This window comes from Microtus oregoni, unplaced genomic scaffold (genome assembly GCF_018167655.1).
Source record: "Microtus oregoni isolate MIOR12 unplaced genomic scaffold, Mior012 000005F_ref0000423, whole genome shotgun sequence".
Taxonomy (NCBI): domain Eukaryota; kingdom Metazoa; phylum Chordata; class Mammalia; order Rodentia; family Cricetidae; genus Microtus; species Microtus oregoni.
Genome location: NW_024543064.1, coordinates 22,917,174 through 22,935,005, shown reverse-complemented (window position 1 = coordinate 22,935,005; position 17,832 = coordinate 22,917,174). Strand labels below are relative to the sequence as shown.

Here is a 17,832-nt window from a genome sequence, read left to right as displayed (position 1 = left end):
AGGTGGGCGAGGCCAGGAAGCTCCCTTGCTTGACCCTCATCCTCTCATGAGCTGCCCTCATAGTCTCGGCTTTGACGGTGTGCTGCCTCCCAGCTGGGATATTGGTGGTGGTTATTCTTAACAAAAATACGAATTCATTGCAAATAGGTATTGTAAAAGGTCTCTCCTCAGGGCCCAGCACTTGCTAATCCATACTCTGGGCCTTCCCGGATCCCAGGCTGAGATGGTTTGTGGTTTACGCCATTCCACAGATGAGAAAACAAAGGCCCAGAAAGCCGAAGGGATTTTCTCAAGGTCACCCAGCATAGAGGTAGAGTAAGGTAGGAAGTCTGGTCTCCTACTGTCCATGTGTGTTTGGTCCCCTTCATCTCATTAGAGGTTCCAGAACTGACCCTCATGGGGCACGAGAGCTAGGGGGTCACTGTCCTTTGCTCAGAGTGTGAGGATACAGGGGATGGCCCTCCACTCTGCCCAGGCCTCCTGTGACTGAGCTCTGGATGGTGTCTCTTCCCAGGCTGTCTCAGCCTCAGGCTCCCTGGGGGAGGAGGGGGGTCTCTCCTGGGGCTAAGATGCGTTCTTCTCACCCCCGCCTGGGCTGTTCAGAGAAGTAATTTCTCCTCAACCAGCTGGATTTGAATATGGAAACAATTTGTAATTACTCCAAGTCCTCCTGGGCGGGCAGGCAGGCAGGCAGGCGGGTGGCATTATCACCAGAGTGAGTTTGGAAGGGCAGGGACTCCTGGAAAAGCAGGTGGCAGAAGCCCTGATATAGGGAGAGCCTTCCCAACATCTGTCCTAGTCCAGATAGCCTCTGTACACCTCCTGACAAGTCCCGCTGTTTTTTACTCGGTTTTACCTAACTTCTTCCTGTGAGCCCCAGGGGTACGGAATACCAACGACTCAACAGTTCCTCTTCGCATCCCACCATGTTTTTCCTAGGGCATGAGGTCAAGAAGCCAGAAGACTATCAAGGTACAGAGAAACAGATAACTTACATCCCTCTCTATGCGGAGAGGGCCCCCTTCCATCACTCCTTACCCAGCTGGAACTCTCAGAGCAGAGGAAGAGGGTGGCTTTGGAGATCCAGCTGCATCACATCTGTAAGAGACCTGCCTGTGTTTCTCTTGGTGCTAGGTCTCTGGCATGCAAATGATCATGAATATTCATAAAGAGGGAGGCGGACTCAGTGTAGGAGAGGAAGGGGCTGGAGCTCTGGAGGAAGGATTGTAGACTTCTAAGGATCGGTCCTTGCATTCTTGTGGGCAGTCCGTGTCTTGATCACTTTCCCCACTTTTGTCCACTTCCTCAAGGCTCCCAGCAACTCTGTTCCTTCTCCCAGGAGCCAAGTAAGGAAGGATCCCAGGATTCCCACTGTATCGGGTGGCTGTCAGTGCTTTGCAGATGGCTAGGACTGCCTGGTTCAGCTTTCACAGTGGCAGCTGAGCCTTCTAACTATGCTAGGGTATGTTTGAGGATGCCTGGCGAGATTCTGGGAGCTCTGCCTGCCAGTGGTAGGCCTAAGGCATTGGCCTCCTCAGGGCTCCCACAGGCAAAGGGAAGGTGTAAGCCCAGACCCCCCTCTCTGTTTCACATAGCCTCGTAAATTCCCTTAAGGTGACTGCTGAGATTCCTTCATCACCCCTTATTACCTCCTTCCATTAAAGTGGATAATGTCTCCCAATCAGTCACAACAAATGTCACCAGGACTGCTTCAAGGGGAGGGACAGAGGGAAGGTACAGGGGAAGTTCTTTGCCTCTTTCTGGTAACTCCTCTGGGAAATTCTCATCTTACTACAATCTGTAGGTGATAAAACTTGAGTTACAGGGGAAAGGCGAAGTTAGCAATGGATGGGCCAAGGACCACCTTGTTTTTACAGATTGGCCCCTGCACGTGGTGTGCCAATCTTCCAAAGTATGTCCCGAAATCATTCCACCCTCATTGCAAAGCTGCCCCCTGCTGGCTTCTCTGTCCTGAGTCATAGGGTTAACCTACTTGTTTTGGCTGCTGTGGCTTGTCCCCAGTCGGCCCACCTTCCTGGTGGCAACAGTCCCAGGCCACAAACCTCCTGACCAGAGGCCCTGAGCCATGGACATCCCTGTGGGTACCGCCTGAGCTATGTGGGCTTAAGCCCCACCCAACTGTTCCTGGGCACAGGGCCAGGATGGGGTGGGTCTGTGCATCTCTGTGGCTTCTACATAAACAGATGCAACACGGGGGCGCCCCTGGCACAGAGAAAGGCACTTGTGGGAGACGAGACTTGGGAAAACATGTAACATACTGCACACGTGTAGCATCCCCGTGCCTAGGGACATGCAACATCGCAGCGATTAACACCAGAGTATGCAGTAAACATGCCACACTGCAGGGTACATGTGTTATTTCTACATACGAGCGTTCTGCACACATGTAGCACCTGTGAGCTTCTACACATACAGTATTCTTAAGGCACAGGGAAAGAGCAGCATGCATTCAGGATTGAGCGCATGTCAATGCACTATGCATATGTGCAGCATTTGCATGCACCCAGCCAGGCAATATTGCAGTACACACGCAGGGCACCTGTATGCATATGCAAAGTTCAGTGCACGAGTGGCACCTGCATGCACTGGGACAAGCAATATGCACTGCATATTGGGGAGGGGGAGAAAATGTTTTAGCCTCCCCAGCTCGGGAGACCCTGGCTGCGCTAGACGCCACTGACTTGGGGTATCGCTGGAGGGGTATCGCGGTTAGGCTCACTCTGCGGTCCAGGCGGGCACGGGCAGGGCGGGGGCTTACCCCGGGCTTCTCCCGCGCCGGCGCCTGGGGCCCAGGGTGAGGAGGGGGAGGGCGTGCTTGGCTCGGCTGGCGCTGCTCCCCCTTTAACAGGAGGCGGCGCGCGTCGCCCCCGCCCCCCGCCCCTTCTCCCGCGGCTCCTCGCGCCCGGCCCGGCGCGCGCCCCCTCCCGGGCCCGGCCCGCGCAGGCGCCGCGTCCCGCCTCGGCCGTCATTCGGCCCGGCGCGCGCTGCGGGCAGCGGCCGGAGCGGCCGGAGGAATCCGGTTCGGTGGCAGCAGCGGCGCTGGGAGACAGAGAGGAGGATGCGGCACCGGCGATCAGAGCCTGGGGCTGCGGCCGCCGCCCGCGAATAGGAGGCGGCTCGCGGCGCGGGCGGTACTCGGGGCGGGGAGCGGGGGGCGGCGCGGCGAGGAGGCGGCGGCGGCGGCAGGAGCCCGCGCCCGGCCCGGCGCCCGCCCGCCCGCCCCGTGCAGCTCCGCGGCGCCTGCTCTGCACCCGCCGCTCGGCGGAGCCGGAGCCTCGGGCCTCGGCGCGGCTGCGGCGAGCTGCCCTGCGCCCGGCCCGGCCCCCGCCTTAGGGATGGCAAACTTGCGCCCCGCGGCCGCCTCCACCAGTGCCGGCCCCCGCTCCTGCTGCTGACGGCGCCCAGGTGAGTGCTCGGCCCCAGACCCCAGCCGGCCCCGCACCGAGCCCTCGCGCGCGGTCCCGAGTTTCCGCACCAGCCCGCACTCGGGGTGCTCCGCTTGACCATCTCTGCTCAATTCTCCGGCCCGACCTGAGTCTGTTCAGAGCTCACTCAACCCCTGTCTTAGAAGGGACTCCCAAGCCCTGGGAGGAAGCCCCCGTAGTCTCCCACGAGCCCCTTGCTGCCCCCTCCCCCAGCCTGGACCGACCCCTTGCCGTCTGTGTCAAAGTCCCCCACCTTTAGAATCCTGACCCAGTCTGACACACCGCTGTCGCGAGTCTTGCCCTGTCTCTGCCAAGATCCCGGCAGTGCGCCCCCGGTCTTGATTCGAGACCCTTTCCAACCTGCAGCTCGGCTGTCCCCCTCCCCCCATCTCCCCTCGTCTGGCAGCCGGACTCTGGACCTCTCTTTCACTCTGCCCCTAGTCGTTCCGGTCCCCAACCATGTCTGTTACTGCCCTCCCCCGCGCCTGCACGGCCACCATGCTTCCCCTCTATTTCTGCCCCGAGTACCCCTTCCCCCATATCTGCCCAGAGTCCCGCCTTCCCTTTCCAATCTCTGCTGCAAGTCCCCTCCCCCTCAGCCTGGAATTGGGGCCGTGTCCCCCTTGCTCCTCCAAGATCCTTTCCTCAGGCCGAGGTCTCCATCGGACCCTCGGCAGACTCCCGCGTTTGTCTTTGGCCGGAACCCCCGCCTCCCCCATCCCTATCCTCCCACCACTGGTCTTAGAACCAGGCACCAGACGCACTCTTCTGCAACCCTGGGGGCTGTCATGATTTGGGGGGCTGTAGGCTGTGAAGTTGGCGACCACTCCTGCAGTCGGCTTGGTCCGAGGGCACAGCCGCGGGAAATCCTCCGCGCCACGGCTAGTGCAGAACCGGCGACCAGTCTGTTGCCCGCGGGGGGGAGGGGCGCCCGGGCCGAGAGATGCCGCCTGCCTGCCCGCCTTGCCAGCTGCCTGCCTGGCCCCTGGGCGTCCTCTGGCGCCCCCTGCCCGCAGCCCGGGACCCACCGCCCCTTCTCTCGCGGACAACCCCGGGTTTCCGCAACCCAAGCGTTAGGTGTCTGCGGGACTGACGCTGGGAAGTCCCTGGGGAGATGAGGTTGGTGGGCGAGGCCAGGTGCCCAAACACTGGTTGTACGATTACGTGCTTTAGGGATGGAGAAGGATGGTGTTGGATGGAGGGCTCATCCCAGCGGCAGGTCAAGAGCCCTTTGAGCACCAGGCACAGCTGGACTAGCCCCGGATTTCGGAATGCTCTGGTTGCTTCTTGGGCTTGAGTAGGTGTCCTTAGGGAGCTTCTGTCTGTCTACCCCATCATATTCCTCACAAGATAGGGGCAAAGGTAGAGTCTATCCGGCTTGGACGTGAGGAGGCTGTGAGCAAATCGACCTGACTCAGGACAGAGCAGGCGCTTGGAGAGTCGGGGTCAGCGTGGACACCGCACTGGGTATGCCCTGGTGATGTTGGGGAGATGAGGGACCAAGACTGACAGAGGCAATCTTCCTCTCCTCCCTTCTGCCTCCTCACTCCCCCATTCTGTCCTCTCCCCCATCTTTCTTCAGGAAGGGATGGGTCTCGTTTAGGGTGTGTGTCCGTGGCGGGCATTTCTGTTGCACAAAGGGAGGGTCTAGTTAGTCTTTGCTCTCCCCCCTCCTAGCCCTCAGCTATTGAAGATAAGTAGCTGACACTCAGTTTTTGATCAGATGATCTGGGTTCAAAACCTGTGTTACCTGGCCAAGCTCCCTAACCTTTCTGAACCTCAGTTGATCCTCTATAAAATGGGTCAGTGACCACTGCCCCCTATAGTTGCTGGGGAATGAAATCAGATTGTACCATGGAGTGCCTATCAATACTCGATAATGATGTCTTGTGCGGTTTGCCTTCAAAGCCAAGGTCAGGTCCCTTGCTACTACTAATCCCAAGGAGGAAACGTAACAGTTGTACCTCTTTCACCTTCAGAATAATAAAGACAGAAAATACCTTCGTCCCTTTAACCCCCTAAAGGTCCAGGAAGCTTGCGACTGCTACATTCCCCCCACTTCCCCCCTGGCTCCGCAACCTCGGGATCCTCCCTGGTCATAGGGACACCAATGAAGACCAAGCCAAGGGCTCTGAGGTCTAGATTCAAGTATAGAGGCTGGGGAAGTAGACTCAGTATACCGAAGAGACAAGGCGCTCAAAGGCAGGCAGCTCGTTAGAGTTGGCCCATATGGAAAACCAACCACTCTGAGATACAGAACTCTAGGAGATCAAACATCGTCAGGAACTTTCTAGGGGAGTTAGCGCTGCAGGTCAGAGTTAGGGGCAACCTGGCCTGAGAGCCATGGAGTTTGGAGAAGTCTAGGGCTGACGCGAGTGCTTCAGTAGGAGGAAAGAGACGCGAACCCGTGTCGTTGTGGTTGGTTATTCATCTTCTGGCGGTGTGGCCGGACCTGGGTTCCATCAGGGAGTGGCAACCTCCGAGCTATCCTCCCTCCGGGGCAGCCCTGACTACCGGGGAACAAAAGCTTTCGGTTCCTGTAGCAACCGCTCCAGCTGCTGCAAAGTTCCGGGGAGGCGGGCGGAGGGTGGCTGAGTCACCGCCCCCGCCCCCGGGGACCGCCCCTCGTCCCCGTCTGCTCGGCTAGCCTTTCCCTCGGTGTGTGCGGCTGGCCTCCTGAGCATCCCTCTCTGCCTTCGGTCTGGGATTGGCCTCACCCCGGGTCGCTCGCTCCTTCGGTCCCGCCCCCTAGCTCGGGAGGCTGGATGGAGGGTGAGCGCCTCCCTGGGAGCCAGCGGAGAGGGGTCCCCGAGCACCCTGCCCCCAGCTGGGAACAGGGGCGGAAGACCCGGAGGCCCCGTGGCAGGCATCGGTGAGGCTGAGGATGAGTGACGGGCGCGCGAATTGGAGCTGCCAGGTGGATAAACGCGACGGATGTGCTCGTCGCCGTGCCTCCTCCCCTGCACTTCGCCCCTCCCCATCCCCTGGCCAGAGCGCTCGAGCCTCCGCATCCAGTGTTCGAATTCACAGCTGGTCCCTGGTAGACAAGAGTCGATCTGATCCCGGGGACCCCTAACAGCCGACCCAGAGGTGCCCCACCCCCTGCTGATCTTCACCCTCTACTCAGGCAGCTCAACTCTTGGGTTGCTTTTTTTGGTGCAGATGGAAGCCCGAGGCTGGGCAGACCTGTGGGGTCTTTGAGGATCCCCATTCTCTCCTGAACCTAGGCAGAGAGGAACTTGTTGGAATTCTTGGGGCGCTTAACTGAGAAATGATCCCCTAGACTGAAACTACTCCAGGCTGCTCCTCTCCCATCTCAGCCCAGAAAGGTCCTGAAGCCTTTTGACCCTTTCCACCAGCCTTTTCTGACTCAGGAAGTTCTCTGCCTTAGAGCGGACCTTGGCCTCTACTTCCTAGCTTGTACCTTGAAAGGGTCTGTGGTCTTCCTGGCTTTGAGGTGACGGTGTCACTCTTGGTTTCCCCTGGCTCAAGGCCTTGGACTTTAGGTGAGAGGATTATCAGCATGGTCCTAAGAGACCAGGGACAGAACTCATTAGGCCAGGTCAGGCAGCGTGTTGGAGAGGCTAAAGGAGAAGAAGCCATGTGCCATTCCGGGGTAGTGATGGCACTCTATTCCCCAGAGAGGGAAACTGAGGCCCAGGTAGTTATGCATGGCTAATAATCACTGGCTGCTTGGGAGGCTGGGATCCTTTCCAGACTTCTGCCTGGGTCAGTGCTCATAGGAGGACCCGTCACAGCTGAACACCTCAAGATCTTGAATAAGGTCATGGCTGTGACCCAGCTTCAGTTGAGTCTGTCCCTTAATGTGAAGGGTAGAAATGTAAGACGCTTGCCCTCATCCTCTGTCTCACAGTGAGGCAGGAGCTATGGAGCAGTGAAGGCCATGCCCTGAGGGCAGGGGAGAATCCTGGGATGGGTCTGAAGAGACTGAGTGGACATGGGGATTGGCCAGTGTGTACAGGTGGCTCCCTTCCGGAGGAGCCAGACTTTGGCAGGGACCAGTTTAGACTTAGTATTTCTTGATGAACTGGGAGCAGCAGAGGTCCAGGAGTTGGAACCAGGGCTCTGTGATTCCCCAGCTTTAAAAACATAAGGAAGGGGCTATGGGTGGTCCTGCCCAATACCTAGCTGTCATATACCATGTCAGGGCCAAGCACCTGTGTGTGTCCACACGTGGGAATAGACACATTTTTGTATGTATGCAGTGGTCTGACTTCACTGTGTGCGTGGTATGTGCACCTTTGTGTACATACGAGGTCGCATGCTGAGCTTGCCACATACCTGCATTCATGTGTGTCTTCATATGGAGAACACTGAATGCTTATCTGCACACACATCTGTGCATGTGTGCTGTTGTGTATGTATGTGTCTCTGGGGCCCAAGTCTGTTGAAGCCCAGGTCTGTTGAGGTATATATATGGGGAAGAGGTTCCCTGCTTTGCTCTAGGTGGGGGAGGGGAGGCCAGTTATAATGAGCCCCCACCTCTCCTCTGCTGAGCTGCAGCCATGGCCTGAATTTTGCAGCCTGCTTAAAAATAATTGGGGGCAGCGGGGGGGATTGGATGTCACTCATCATCAGCCTCTGGCTTCGCCGGTTACCGCAGCAGCCTGGGTGGGCTGCACAGTTTGGGACAGGCATGATTGCAGCGGGGAAGGCCAGGGCTCCAGTGCACCTTTTCAGCTCCTCAGAGGAAGGTAGGATAGTCTTTGGAGGAGGGTGAGGCCCCTCCTCTTCAGTGAGTGAGCCTTTCCAGAATGGTTGGGGAAGGATGGGTGCCTGTCTCTGACTGGGGCTTGGGCTTGGCTCAGTGGCGCCCCGTGCGGGGAAAGTCGTGTTCGGAGCTCCATGCATGCTGCTGCAGGATTGGAGTACTGGGGTTCTAATTTCTGTTCCCTGCTCCTGAAACTATTTAGAACAGTCCTGGGGAAAGGTATCCCCAGGGAGCAGCTGTGTCTTAGAAAACCTAGCCACACCTGTGAACTGTCCTATGGCTGTGATTTGAATTCCCAGAAGGAATCACTTGTCCACTTGTCCTGAATCCCAAGCAATAAACTAAGGGAAGGCACAAGAAGCTCTGGGTGGGCTTGGGGGTGGGGAGCCGAGGTCCTGAATTCCAGTCCTAACTAGTCCACCTTCGTGTGATCTTGAACAGGTGGCCTTATGTTTTCTCTAGCATGGAAGCTCCAGACTAGATGGTTCCATGCTGGCCTGTGGGCTGTGTGGTGGCAGGGAGGAGGAGGAGGGAGGCTGTGTGGTTGCGTTAGAATTGGACGGAAGTGAGGCTGATCTAGATTTGTACCCGTCTGCTTTTTGGGAATTGGGGTAGAAGTTGGGTGGGAGTGGCCGGTGGTTCTGCCCTGGTCTGACGGGTGGGAAGGTGGTTCCTGCCTTAGTGTCCTGCAGGGTGCACCTTGGGTCCTGTGTGTCCTCTGCCTGTCTGGACTGCATTCACACTTGCTGGGAGATCAGCTGAGCATAGCACTTTGAGAGAAAGAAGCCAACAGACTGGCCTTCCCTCTTACGGCCTAGAGATGCGCCTCAAGGAGAGCATGCTGAGGGAGGCAGGCCTTTGCCAGGCCCGGGAAGCCAATTCTGTGGAGAAGGTGGAAAGAGGGGGCGACGATGGGAATTACTGTGCCCATTTTGTAGATTAGGAAACTGAGGTTCATGAGACTCATCCGGCCGGCAAGTGGCTGGCTGAGCTGGACTGATGCCCGGTGTCTCCCTCCTCTCCTCATTCCCACAGCAGCGGTACCCATGACATCCACACTGGCAGTACCCTCTCTTTCCCAGGTATGGCTGGGTTAGGCACAGTTCCTGGCACCTGGCAGTCACTCCACCCCTTCCTCTCTTGCTCAGTGAAGGGAGTGAGTGAGAACATTGTTCCGGGAATAACCTTGAATCGCGCTGATTTATAAAAAAGCAAATGGTTGTCAAACATCACCACGTTGACTGCTGGGTTACACACGGCACTCCTCACAGCTGATCACCACACACCGACTGAGAGCGGCGGCTCTGGAGGATAAAGGGGTGGCAGGGCTGGCTGAATGTGGATGTCAGGATGTCAGGCCCAGCTGCCCCTGGCTGGTGGGCTGCATGGGGGGCAGTGATAACTAGGGCTCTTAGGAACTGAGGCACGGGATTCCAGCTCCTCCTGGAACTATTCCCTAAGTTATTTCATATTATTGCCCTTGTAGGGTAGATGAGATAGGCAATTTTGTAGGATCCATGCGATAAGCACAGCCATTTTACAGGCAGAAAAACCAAGGCGCAGAGAGGTCATCTGCCTGGTCTAAGGTCATACAGATAGACGACTAACACCCTCCCCCCCCACACACACACTCCTTGCGATTACACTCTGGAGCCTCAGAGCACTTGCTGACTAACCTGGGGCTCTGCTGACCTCTGTTTTTTTCCACAGGGCAAGGGACATAGGATGACCCCAGCCTGTCCCCTCTTACTGTCTGTGATTCTGTCCCTGCGCCTGGCCACGGCCTTCGACCCCGCCCCCAGTGCCTGCTCCGCCCTGGCCTCGGGCGTGCTCTACGGGGCCTTCTCGCTGCAGGACCTCTTTCCTACCATCGCCTCGGGCTGCTCCTGGACCTTGGAGAACCCCGACCCCACCAAGTACTCCCTCTACCTGCGCTTCAACCGACAGGAGCAGGTGTGCACCCACTTTGCCCCCCGCCTGCTGCCCCTGGACCACTACCTGGTCAACTTTACCTGCCTGCGGCCTGGTCCGGAGGAAGCGGCAGCCCAGGCGGAATCAGAGGTGGGGCGGCCAGAGGAGGAGGAGGAGGCAGCGTCGGGGTTGGAGCTGTGTGGTGGCTCAGGCCCCTTTACCTTCCTGCACTTCGACAAGAACTTCGTGCAGCTGTGCCTGTCGGCTGAGCCCTCCGAGGCCCCACGGCTGCTGGCGCCCGCTGCCCTAGCCTTCCGCTTTGTGGAGGTTTTGCTTATCAACAACAACAATTCCAGCCAGTTCACCTGTGGCGTGCTCTGCCGCTGGAGTGAGGAGTGTGGCCGTGCTGCAGGCAGGGCTTGTGGCTTTGCTCAGCCAGGGTGCAGCTGCCCTGGGGAGGCTGGGGCCAGCCCCGCCACCACCACACCTCCAGGGCCTCCAGCTGCCCACACCTTATCCAATGCCCTGGTGCCTGGGGGCCCGGCCCCACCTGCTGAGGCTGACTTGCACTCGGGGAGCAGCAATGACCTGTTCACCACCGAGATGAGATATGGTGAGTCTGGGCCGGGTCTGAGTGGGGTGGGGCATCGAGGGGACCGACAATGTCTGCGGGTGTCCATCCTGGCCAGTCCCGACCGTTTGCAGAGGACGTCACCTCTGTGCTCAGCCTTGTCCAGATGTAAAGGTCATCGAAATCAGATTTTACCTGAGCGGGATGCAGATGAGCCGGTGCCGGTGGTGCAGATAGATAGTTGGCCAGGGGAGCTTCCTGAAGAGGAGGGTGCTGGAGCACAGACCGTAGAACAGGTGACAGGCATAGCAGTGCCGAGGGCATCCCGGGCAGATGGAGCCCCAAACTGGAGTGGCTGTGGCAGACCCTGGCACTGTGAGTTGACAAATCTGCCTGGAGGCTGGAGTAGGCAGGGAGCAGCGTTTTTGCCCACACAGGTCAATGATTTTTGGCAGCACCCCAGGGTCAGGGCAGAAGGAGGTGAGGGAGAGTGTGCCTGGGTGAAGAGGCCCGAGCTCTGAGATGCCTCGGAGGGCTGGACTGGCTCAACTCCCAGTGTCCCATCTCCCCCACTGGGCCCATGTCTTCTGGGACCAAGGCCGCCAGCTGCTGGCGCTTCTTGCTGACTGGGCAAAAGCTCTTGGAGTCCTCTTGCCTGCCTGCTCCCACACCCACCCCAGCTTCACAGCCATGGCCACCTCCCACTGCCCTGCTTCCTACAGCGTCTAGTCCCAGCTCCCCTCGCCAGCTGGACCTTCTATGCCTGGTGACCAGTGCCGAGCCAAGGACTGACTTAGGAGTCAGTGGGGAACAGGCCCCAGAGCTAGGTGGATGGGAGAGAGGTAGATCTGGAACTGGTCCATGTGTTGGGAGGCCCTTTGCCTCTCTGGACCTCCATCCTTTCCCTGGAGAGGATGGAGGATGCATGTAGATCTCACTGAATATTTACATGGGAGGAAGGGGGCTCATGTGAGGTCACTGGAGGGATCAGCAGAGGGCAGAACCTTCTTGTATCCCTGCTTTGGAGAGTAGAGCCCAGGTGCTGGACACTCTTTGACCGTTAGCATCGTTAACAAAGGCATTGGTTTCTTTGTAAAACTGGGAAGTGTCTTTGAATTAGTTAGAAAGGGAGTTATAACAATGGCTTCTCCTAGTGCTTTGCAGGGGGACTTTCTTGGCCTCCCCCATGAAATATCTGGCCATCATGCCCACATGGGCACGGTGAGCACCTAGTGGCCTGGCCAGCTTGGCCTTCAACAGCGGTCGATGAAGCCATCCATGTGACAGCCAGGCCGTGGGCAGGTTACGGGCCCTGGAGGCTGGCCTGGGATTTAGTGCCTGCAGGAAGAAATTGAATTTTGCTTCTTTTGTCGAACATCAGCGGAGAGCGCCAGGCGTATATCAGGAGGTTTATGACTCTTCCTGCATGGCCACCACCGCTGTCACTCTGTAGGGCCTCCCCCATTCTGCTCAGCTGAGGGCAAGTTCTTTTGTGTGGCTTTCGCTGTGGCCCCTCGGCCCAGTGGTTTGGAGTGGACGGAGCAAGGCTTTGCCCTCCTGGATGGGCACTGGCTGGGCAGGCTGCCATGTGGAGCACAGAGCCAGGAGCAGCCAGCTGGGCTTGTTGAAGCCGGAAGCAGGATCTGGTTGGTAGCGAGGGCATCTTCAGGAGTCAGAGAGGGCTGATGACTGGAAGTGTACCATCAACAGAGCCCCCACGAGGACCCTTGAGTTTGAGCTGGATGGAGGTTGGATGGCCGGTTATTCTTGAGGCTCTTGGCGCAGAGACCCCTGAGCTGGAGGTTCTGGCTGTTTTTGGACCTTGCCTCTGCTCTGCCCCTTGCCCCATTTGGCACCTGTTCAGGTGGTGGTTGCTCTGTGGGGAGCTGGCATGGGTAATACAGCATCAGCTGACATAAGTGGGCTGAACTTGCCCTGTATACTGGTACCCAGAGCTGGCTGGCTCAGCCCCTTCCTCTCCCCAAAGCAGGCAGGAGGCTCTTCCGCTCCGCCACCTCCTCCCTCCTGCCCAACCTTTCTGACGTGAGAGACGGCGGGTACACTACTCAGTTCATTTCACGTGCCAGGGCGTGTCTGCTGGTCAGAGGCGTTGTCAGGGCCCAGAGCACGCTGCTCTTCTCACCGAGACCTTGGGCCTCCTCCACACCATCCTCTATGCCACACCCTAGAATGCAGAATAAGCTGGCGCAAGGAGCTGCCAGACAGAGAGCAAGGTTTATGGATGGTGAACAGGAAGAGACCCTCTGCCAGGAACTGGGACAGGGAAGGAAGCTGGGTTCCCCCTCTTTAGCACATCCTTGAGAGGAGTCAGCAGAAGACAAAGCAGGATGGACCTAGGGTGGGACCAGACGATGAGGAGGTTAGGGGATGAGGAGGTTAGGGGCCGTGGGGTGCCTTGGCCGGCCTCAGAGCAGAGTGCGTTTGACAAGAGGGTACAGGCGCCTGTTAATTTCACGCAAACTGCCTTTGATAGATCTCTTGTTATTTTTGGTGAGTTGAGCCATAAATTTGTGCCATCTTGCTGCCGCAATCTGTTAAGTGTGGGGAGAGGAAGAAAGAGAAGGCAGGCAGGAAGGAGCCCTCAGAAGGCTGGCAATGAGGCTGGCTGAGGCCAGAGCTGGGAGGCAAGTCACAGAAGTGGTGCCCACTGCAGGGCCCAGCTGCTGAAGATGGGTCGCACTCCCACCCACTAATCCTCTGGGGCTAGGGGATACTTGTACACGGGGATGGCTGGAAGAGCTCCCCGCCCCCCAAGCCCCCGCGCCCCATGCAGCGCAACTACTTCCCTCCTCTGCTGTACAACTGTCTTCCCTGAGGGCACTTTCCCTCCTGGGCCAGATGTTCCCAGCCCACCCTCCCCATCATCTGCACTCTTTCTGAGGCATAGCCCCCGGGGACACTGTGGACTCCTGTGGGGGGGGGGCAAGGGTGGCTTCAGATCCCTACCTGCCTCTGCCAGTGTGTCACTTAAGCAAGTCACTGGCCTTCTTAGAATCCTCAGACACCTCAGATCTCTGTGTGTCACCTTCCAAGTCTAGAGCCCGAGCCTCCAGTTCCACCTAAGCACCCCTTCCCAGTGTTTGAACCCTCTGTTGGGCACAGCTGTCCACTCTTCCCAGCCCCCCTCCATCTCTCGCCTGCCCACTCACTGACCCCCCTCGTTGTCCTTAGAGCCCCTATTTTCTACTCCCTACCTCTGCTTGGACTGTCCCCCACCCTGGGATACCTTTCGCCCTTGGTGACCAGATCTCTCCCATGCTGCTAAGCCTCATGTATGAGTTACAGCACCTGTGGGCGCTGGAGAGAACACCTACCTGCTCCACTCAGTCCTGGGAGTGAGGACGCTTGCTCCCTCTGTGCTCAAGTTCAGGTCTTCTGTGTTGGCCATTCTGTTCTAGTGGTGGGAAATGGGGCCTCACCTGCTTCCTTGCAGCTCCTATGCTAAGGAGGCAGGTCCTCGCTATAGAGCAGGAAAGAAGGAGGGCATGGCATTTCCTGGGGCTCCTGTCAGTGCATCCCAGAATTTTCAGGCCTTTTAGTACAGCCTGCCAATCTCTCATACATATCACTGGGTCTTTTTTTGTGTTTTTTCAAGACAGAGTTTCTCTGTGTAACAGCCCTGGCTGTCCTGGAACTTGCTTTGTAGACCAGGCTGGCCTCGAACTCACAGAGATCTGCCTGCCTCTGCTTCCTGAGTGCTGGGGTTAAAGGCGTGTGCCACCACCGCCCGGCCCCCATCACTGCCCAGCCCTCATCACTGTGTCCTTATCTGTGGACTTCCTGCAGAACCTGGGTCTGGCTCTGAGTGAGATCAGAGGAGAGTGGGATACACCCTGTGTACTCCTGTGTCGCAGGGTGACTGCTGGTGCAAGTGACAGTCAAGGCCACAGGCTGAAGTCGCCCTGTCCTGAAGTGGACAAGTGACTTCACTGCTACTTTGTCACCTGTGCAGTGAGGACAGAAGAGCTGTGCCCTGCAGTGCTGTAAGAGCTCGGTGTGGCACCTGGCTACGTTAAGCTTCTCTCCTGCTCCTAATGTCACAGGTCCATGGACTAGGCGTGTTCTAAAGAAAAGAGGTTTATTTTGGCTTACGATTCTGTTCCAAGGTCAAGAGCCTGTGTCTAGTGATGGTGACCTTGCTGGCAAAGTTCCTAGGTGGTATATAGAATCTATCACGTGCTATCACATGGCAAGGGAGGGACCATGTGTGCCTGTGTCTCCTCTCTCTTAATTCTTCTTTTTAAAAGACAGGGTCTCGCCGGGCGGTGGTGGCGCACGCCTTTAATCCCAGCACTCGGGAGGCAGAGGCAGGCGGATCTCTGTGAGTTCGAGGCCAGCCTGGTCTAGAAGAGCTAGTTCCAGGACAGGAACCAAAAAGCTACAGAGAAACCCTGTCTCGAAAATCAAAAAAAAAAAAAAAAAAAAAAAAAAAAAGACAGGGTCTCTCTGGCAGGCCTAAACTTGTTATGTAGACCAGACTGGCCTCAGATTCACAGAGATCTGCCTGCTTCTGTCTCCAGGGAGCTGAGATTAGAAGTGTGCACCACTGTACCTGACATCTCTCATTGCTTAGGAAGCTACCAAGACTAACCCCAGTGACCTTCCCAAATCTTCTTCTTAATTCAAGTTAAGTTTGTACTTTTTTTTTTTAAGACAGGGTCTCATGTATCCCAGATTGGCCTCAACCTTACTATATAGTTGAGCGGGACCTTGAACTGCAATCCTCCTGCCTCTGTCTCCTGGGCCTTGGGATTACCATGTCTAGTTTTATGGCAGTACTGGGGATGGAAGCCAGGGCTTTGTCATGCTAGGAAAGTCCTCTCCCAGTTGAGTTCCATCCCACCTCCCTGTTTTGTTCTTGAAGCAGGATCTCACGCAGTCCAGGTTGGCCTCAGACTCACAGTGTGGCTGGGGATGACCTTGAATTTACAGTCCTTCTGCCTCCATCTTCCTTCCACTGGGATTACAAGCCTGTGTCACCATGCCTGGCTCTGAATTTCCACCCTCTTTATACCTCACAATGGGGAATAAATTTCTATACACGAACCCTTGGGACACACACTAAACCACAGTGCTGGCCAATAAACAGTTGCCGTGTTATCATAATTTAGTGTTCTGGATGTCACAGAAGGTGGGGAGGGAGAGTGGAGGATCAAACTATGAGGGAGTGGGAAGGCGGAAGAGGTGAGTCCGAGGTGGGTTTTGAGGGGTGAATAGGAATTCACTAGCCTGTGAAATTTCTCCTTAAATTGAATTGCCTTTTAAATTTAATATATTAAAAAGAGATTTCATATCGTAAATGGAAAGAGTTATCACTTATCTGAAAGAGAAGATAACAAAAGCAACAAGCACGGCGAAAACAAAGCGGCGGTATTAAATTCTAGCCTTCCGTGTTCCTGCTTCCTCGTTTGTTAGAAAGAGAAATCAGCATTGGCTGGATATGTGTGAAAGTCTGGGGCTCACGAGACTTTATCCTTAGTGCAGTGGGAAGGGCATCTGGCATCACTGGGAGGAGTTGTGCCCTTCAGGAAAACAACAGGCACAGACAGGGTGGTCCCAACAAGTCAGCCAGTTGTCCTAGAAGAGACCTAGAGGTAAAGGGCCATTTCCCTGTCCACAAGGCCCCAGCCACCTCAGGCATCCTGCTGGCACATTGTGAAAGCCCCTGGAAGGGCCTTGTTAGCCGAGAGAACAGCCTGTACAAGGGCGGAAGTGTGAACTAGCACACGGAGGAAGAAGCTATAAGGAGCAGAGCTGCTGGCTGGGAAGGGAGCCGGGGCCAGGACTCTGAATGCCGTCCCAAGCAAGACACGCCTTGTCTGGGGACCTCATCCTGATGCTTAGTGGCTTGGAAGCAGCAAGAAACAGGGCATTGTGGAGGATGCCGTCTGAGTCAGCTGTGGTCCTGGCTCTCTAGGAGGATGTAACCACATGGGGAAGTAGCAGGTATCCAGCTCAGGTGGAAGGCTGGGCTCATGGGTTCGTAGGAAGTAGGATTCCCCAAGGGAGCCTGGCATCCTGGCAGGTACCTGGCTTCATAGGGAGACCCAGTTACACTGGGCTACAGGGAAGAGCCTAGGGTTTTCAAAAGCCACCTCCCTCTCTGCACCCCTGGAGCCAGGAAGGCATGGAAGGACACAGCAGGGGGACTGGCTAGCTGGTCCCACCAAGGCTCTGGGGCCAGTGTGAGGGAAGGGTGCTGAGAGCCCTAGGGGGGACTCGCTTTGGAAGTCACAGCCCTCTCTCCAAGGAAGCAGTGGTTGTTGTGGTTGTCTTTAACACATTCTTAACAGAGGTCTTGGGTGCCCAACCATGTGGAGTCTGGGGAGCACAGTGTAGCAGGTGTCGGCAGTTGTAGCTCAGTGAGCTCAGGGACAGAGAGCCTGTGGATCCTGCCTACAGAGTCAAGGTGAGCAGAGGGTAACCCCTGGTGGCTGGGGTGGAGGAACCCCCAGGACAATATGGCCTGTGTTTACTGGAGGGTTTCCTTGGCTTGGCTGCTTGGAGTCCAGGCCTTCCGTGCCAGACGGCACCGAGGACTGGGACTTCGGTATCATGGGAGCCGTGGGTACAGAGGACTGACGGCTAATGTAAGATGATCTAAGAACCAGGCCACAGAGAGGGGGTCAGCACACTCAAATTCCTGTGTAGCGAGTCTGGGACGGCTGCTCGGAAGAGGCCACATTTACTACGTACTTGGCAGTCAGATGAAGGAAAGGGCGTTTGGCAGGGAAGGAACAGAAGCATTCAGAGGAGAACGTATTTGTGTGATTGAACAATGTGGTACAGTGCCCCCTTTTTATTGTGTGTGAGACAGTCCATATCTCTAATCCTCTCTCTGGAGACGTGGTAGGCGTTATCCGTAACTTCCAGCTGAAGAATCCGAAGCTCAGAGAGATCAGGTTTCTTGGGCGAGAGCATACATACAGTAAGACCGAGGCAAGGCTGCAAGTCCCATATCTGCCTGTTCAGCTCCTTCTCATTGGTCCAGGCCGTCTTGCTGTGTGCTGGACTGGCTGTCTGGTGGGAAGATGGGAACAGGACTGGACAGGCCAACAGGAGCCAGAGGTTTATAGTGTAACCATAGCAGTGGGGAGCTACTGAAGGCCCCCTCAGAAGGGGAGTCATGTGGCTGGAACGGGATCCCAAAG

General features: G+C 56.7%; 1 protein-coding gene across 10 annotated transcripts in view; it reads left to right on the top strand.

The window, feature by feature from the left end:
• Positions 1-2,939: 2,939 nt before the first annotated feature.
• Adgrb2 (adhesion G protein-coupled receptor B2) overlaps positions 2,940-17,832 on the top strand; it is a 37,554-nt gene continuing 22,661 nt past the window's right edge. For 6 of the 10 annotated variants that reach the window (XM_041651502.1, XM_041651501.1, XM_041651496.1 and 3 more), the window contains exons 1-2: positions 2,942-3,426; positions 9,889-10,702. In XM_041651502.1, the coding sequence (XP_041507436.1) occupies positions 9,904-10,702 (799 nt within the window). In that variant the 5' untranslated portion in view covers positions 2,942-3,426; positions 9,889-9,903. Of the gene's footprint in view, positions 3,427-9,888; positions 10,703-17,832 lie in introns of those variants that run through there. The other 4 variants (XM_041651494.1, XM_041651497.1, XM_041651498.1 and 1 more) reach the window with 4 other exon arrangements.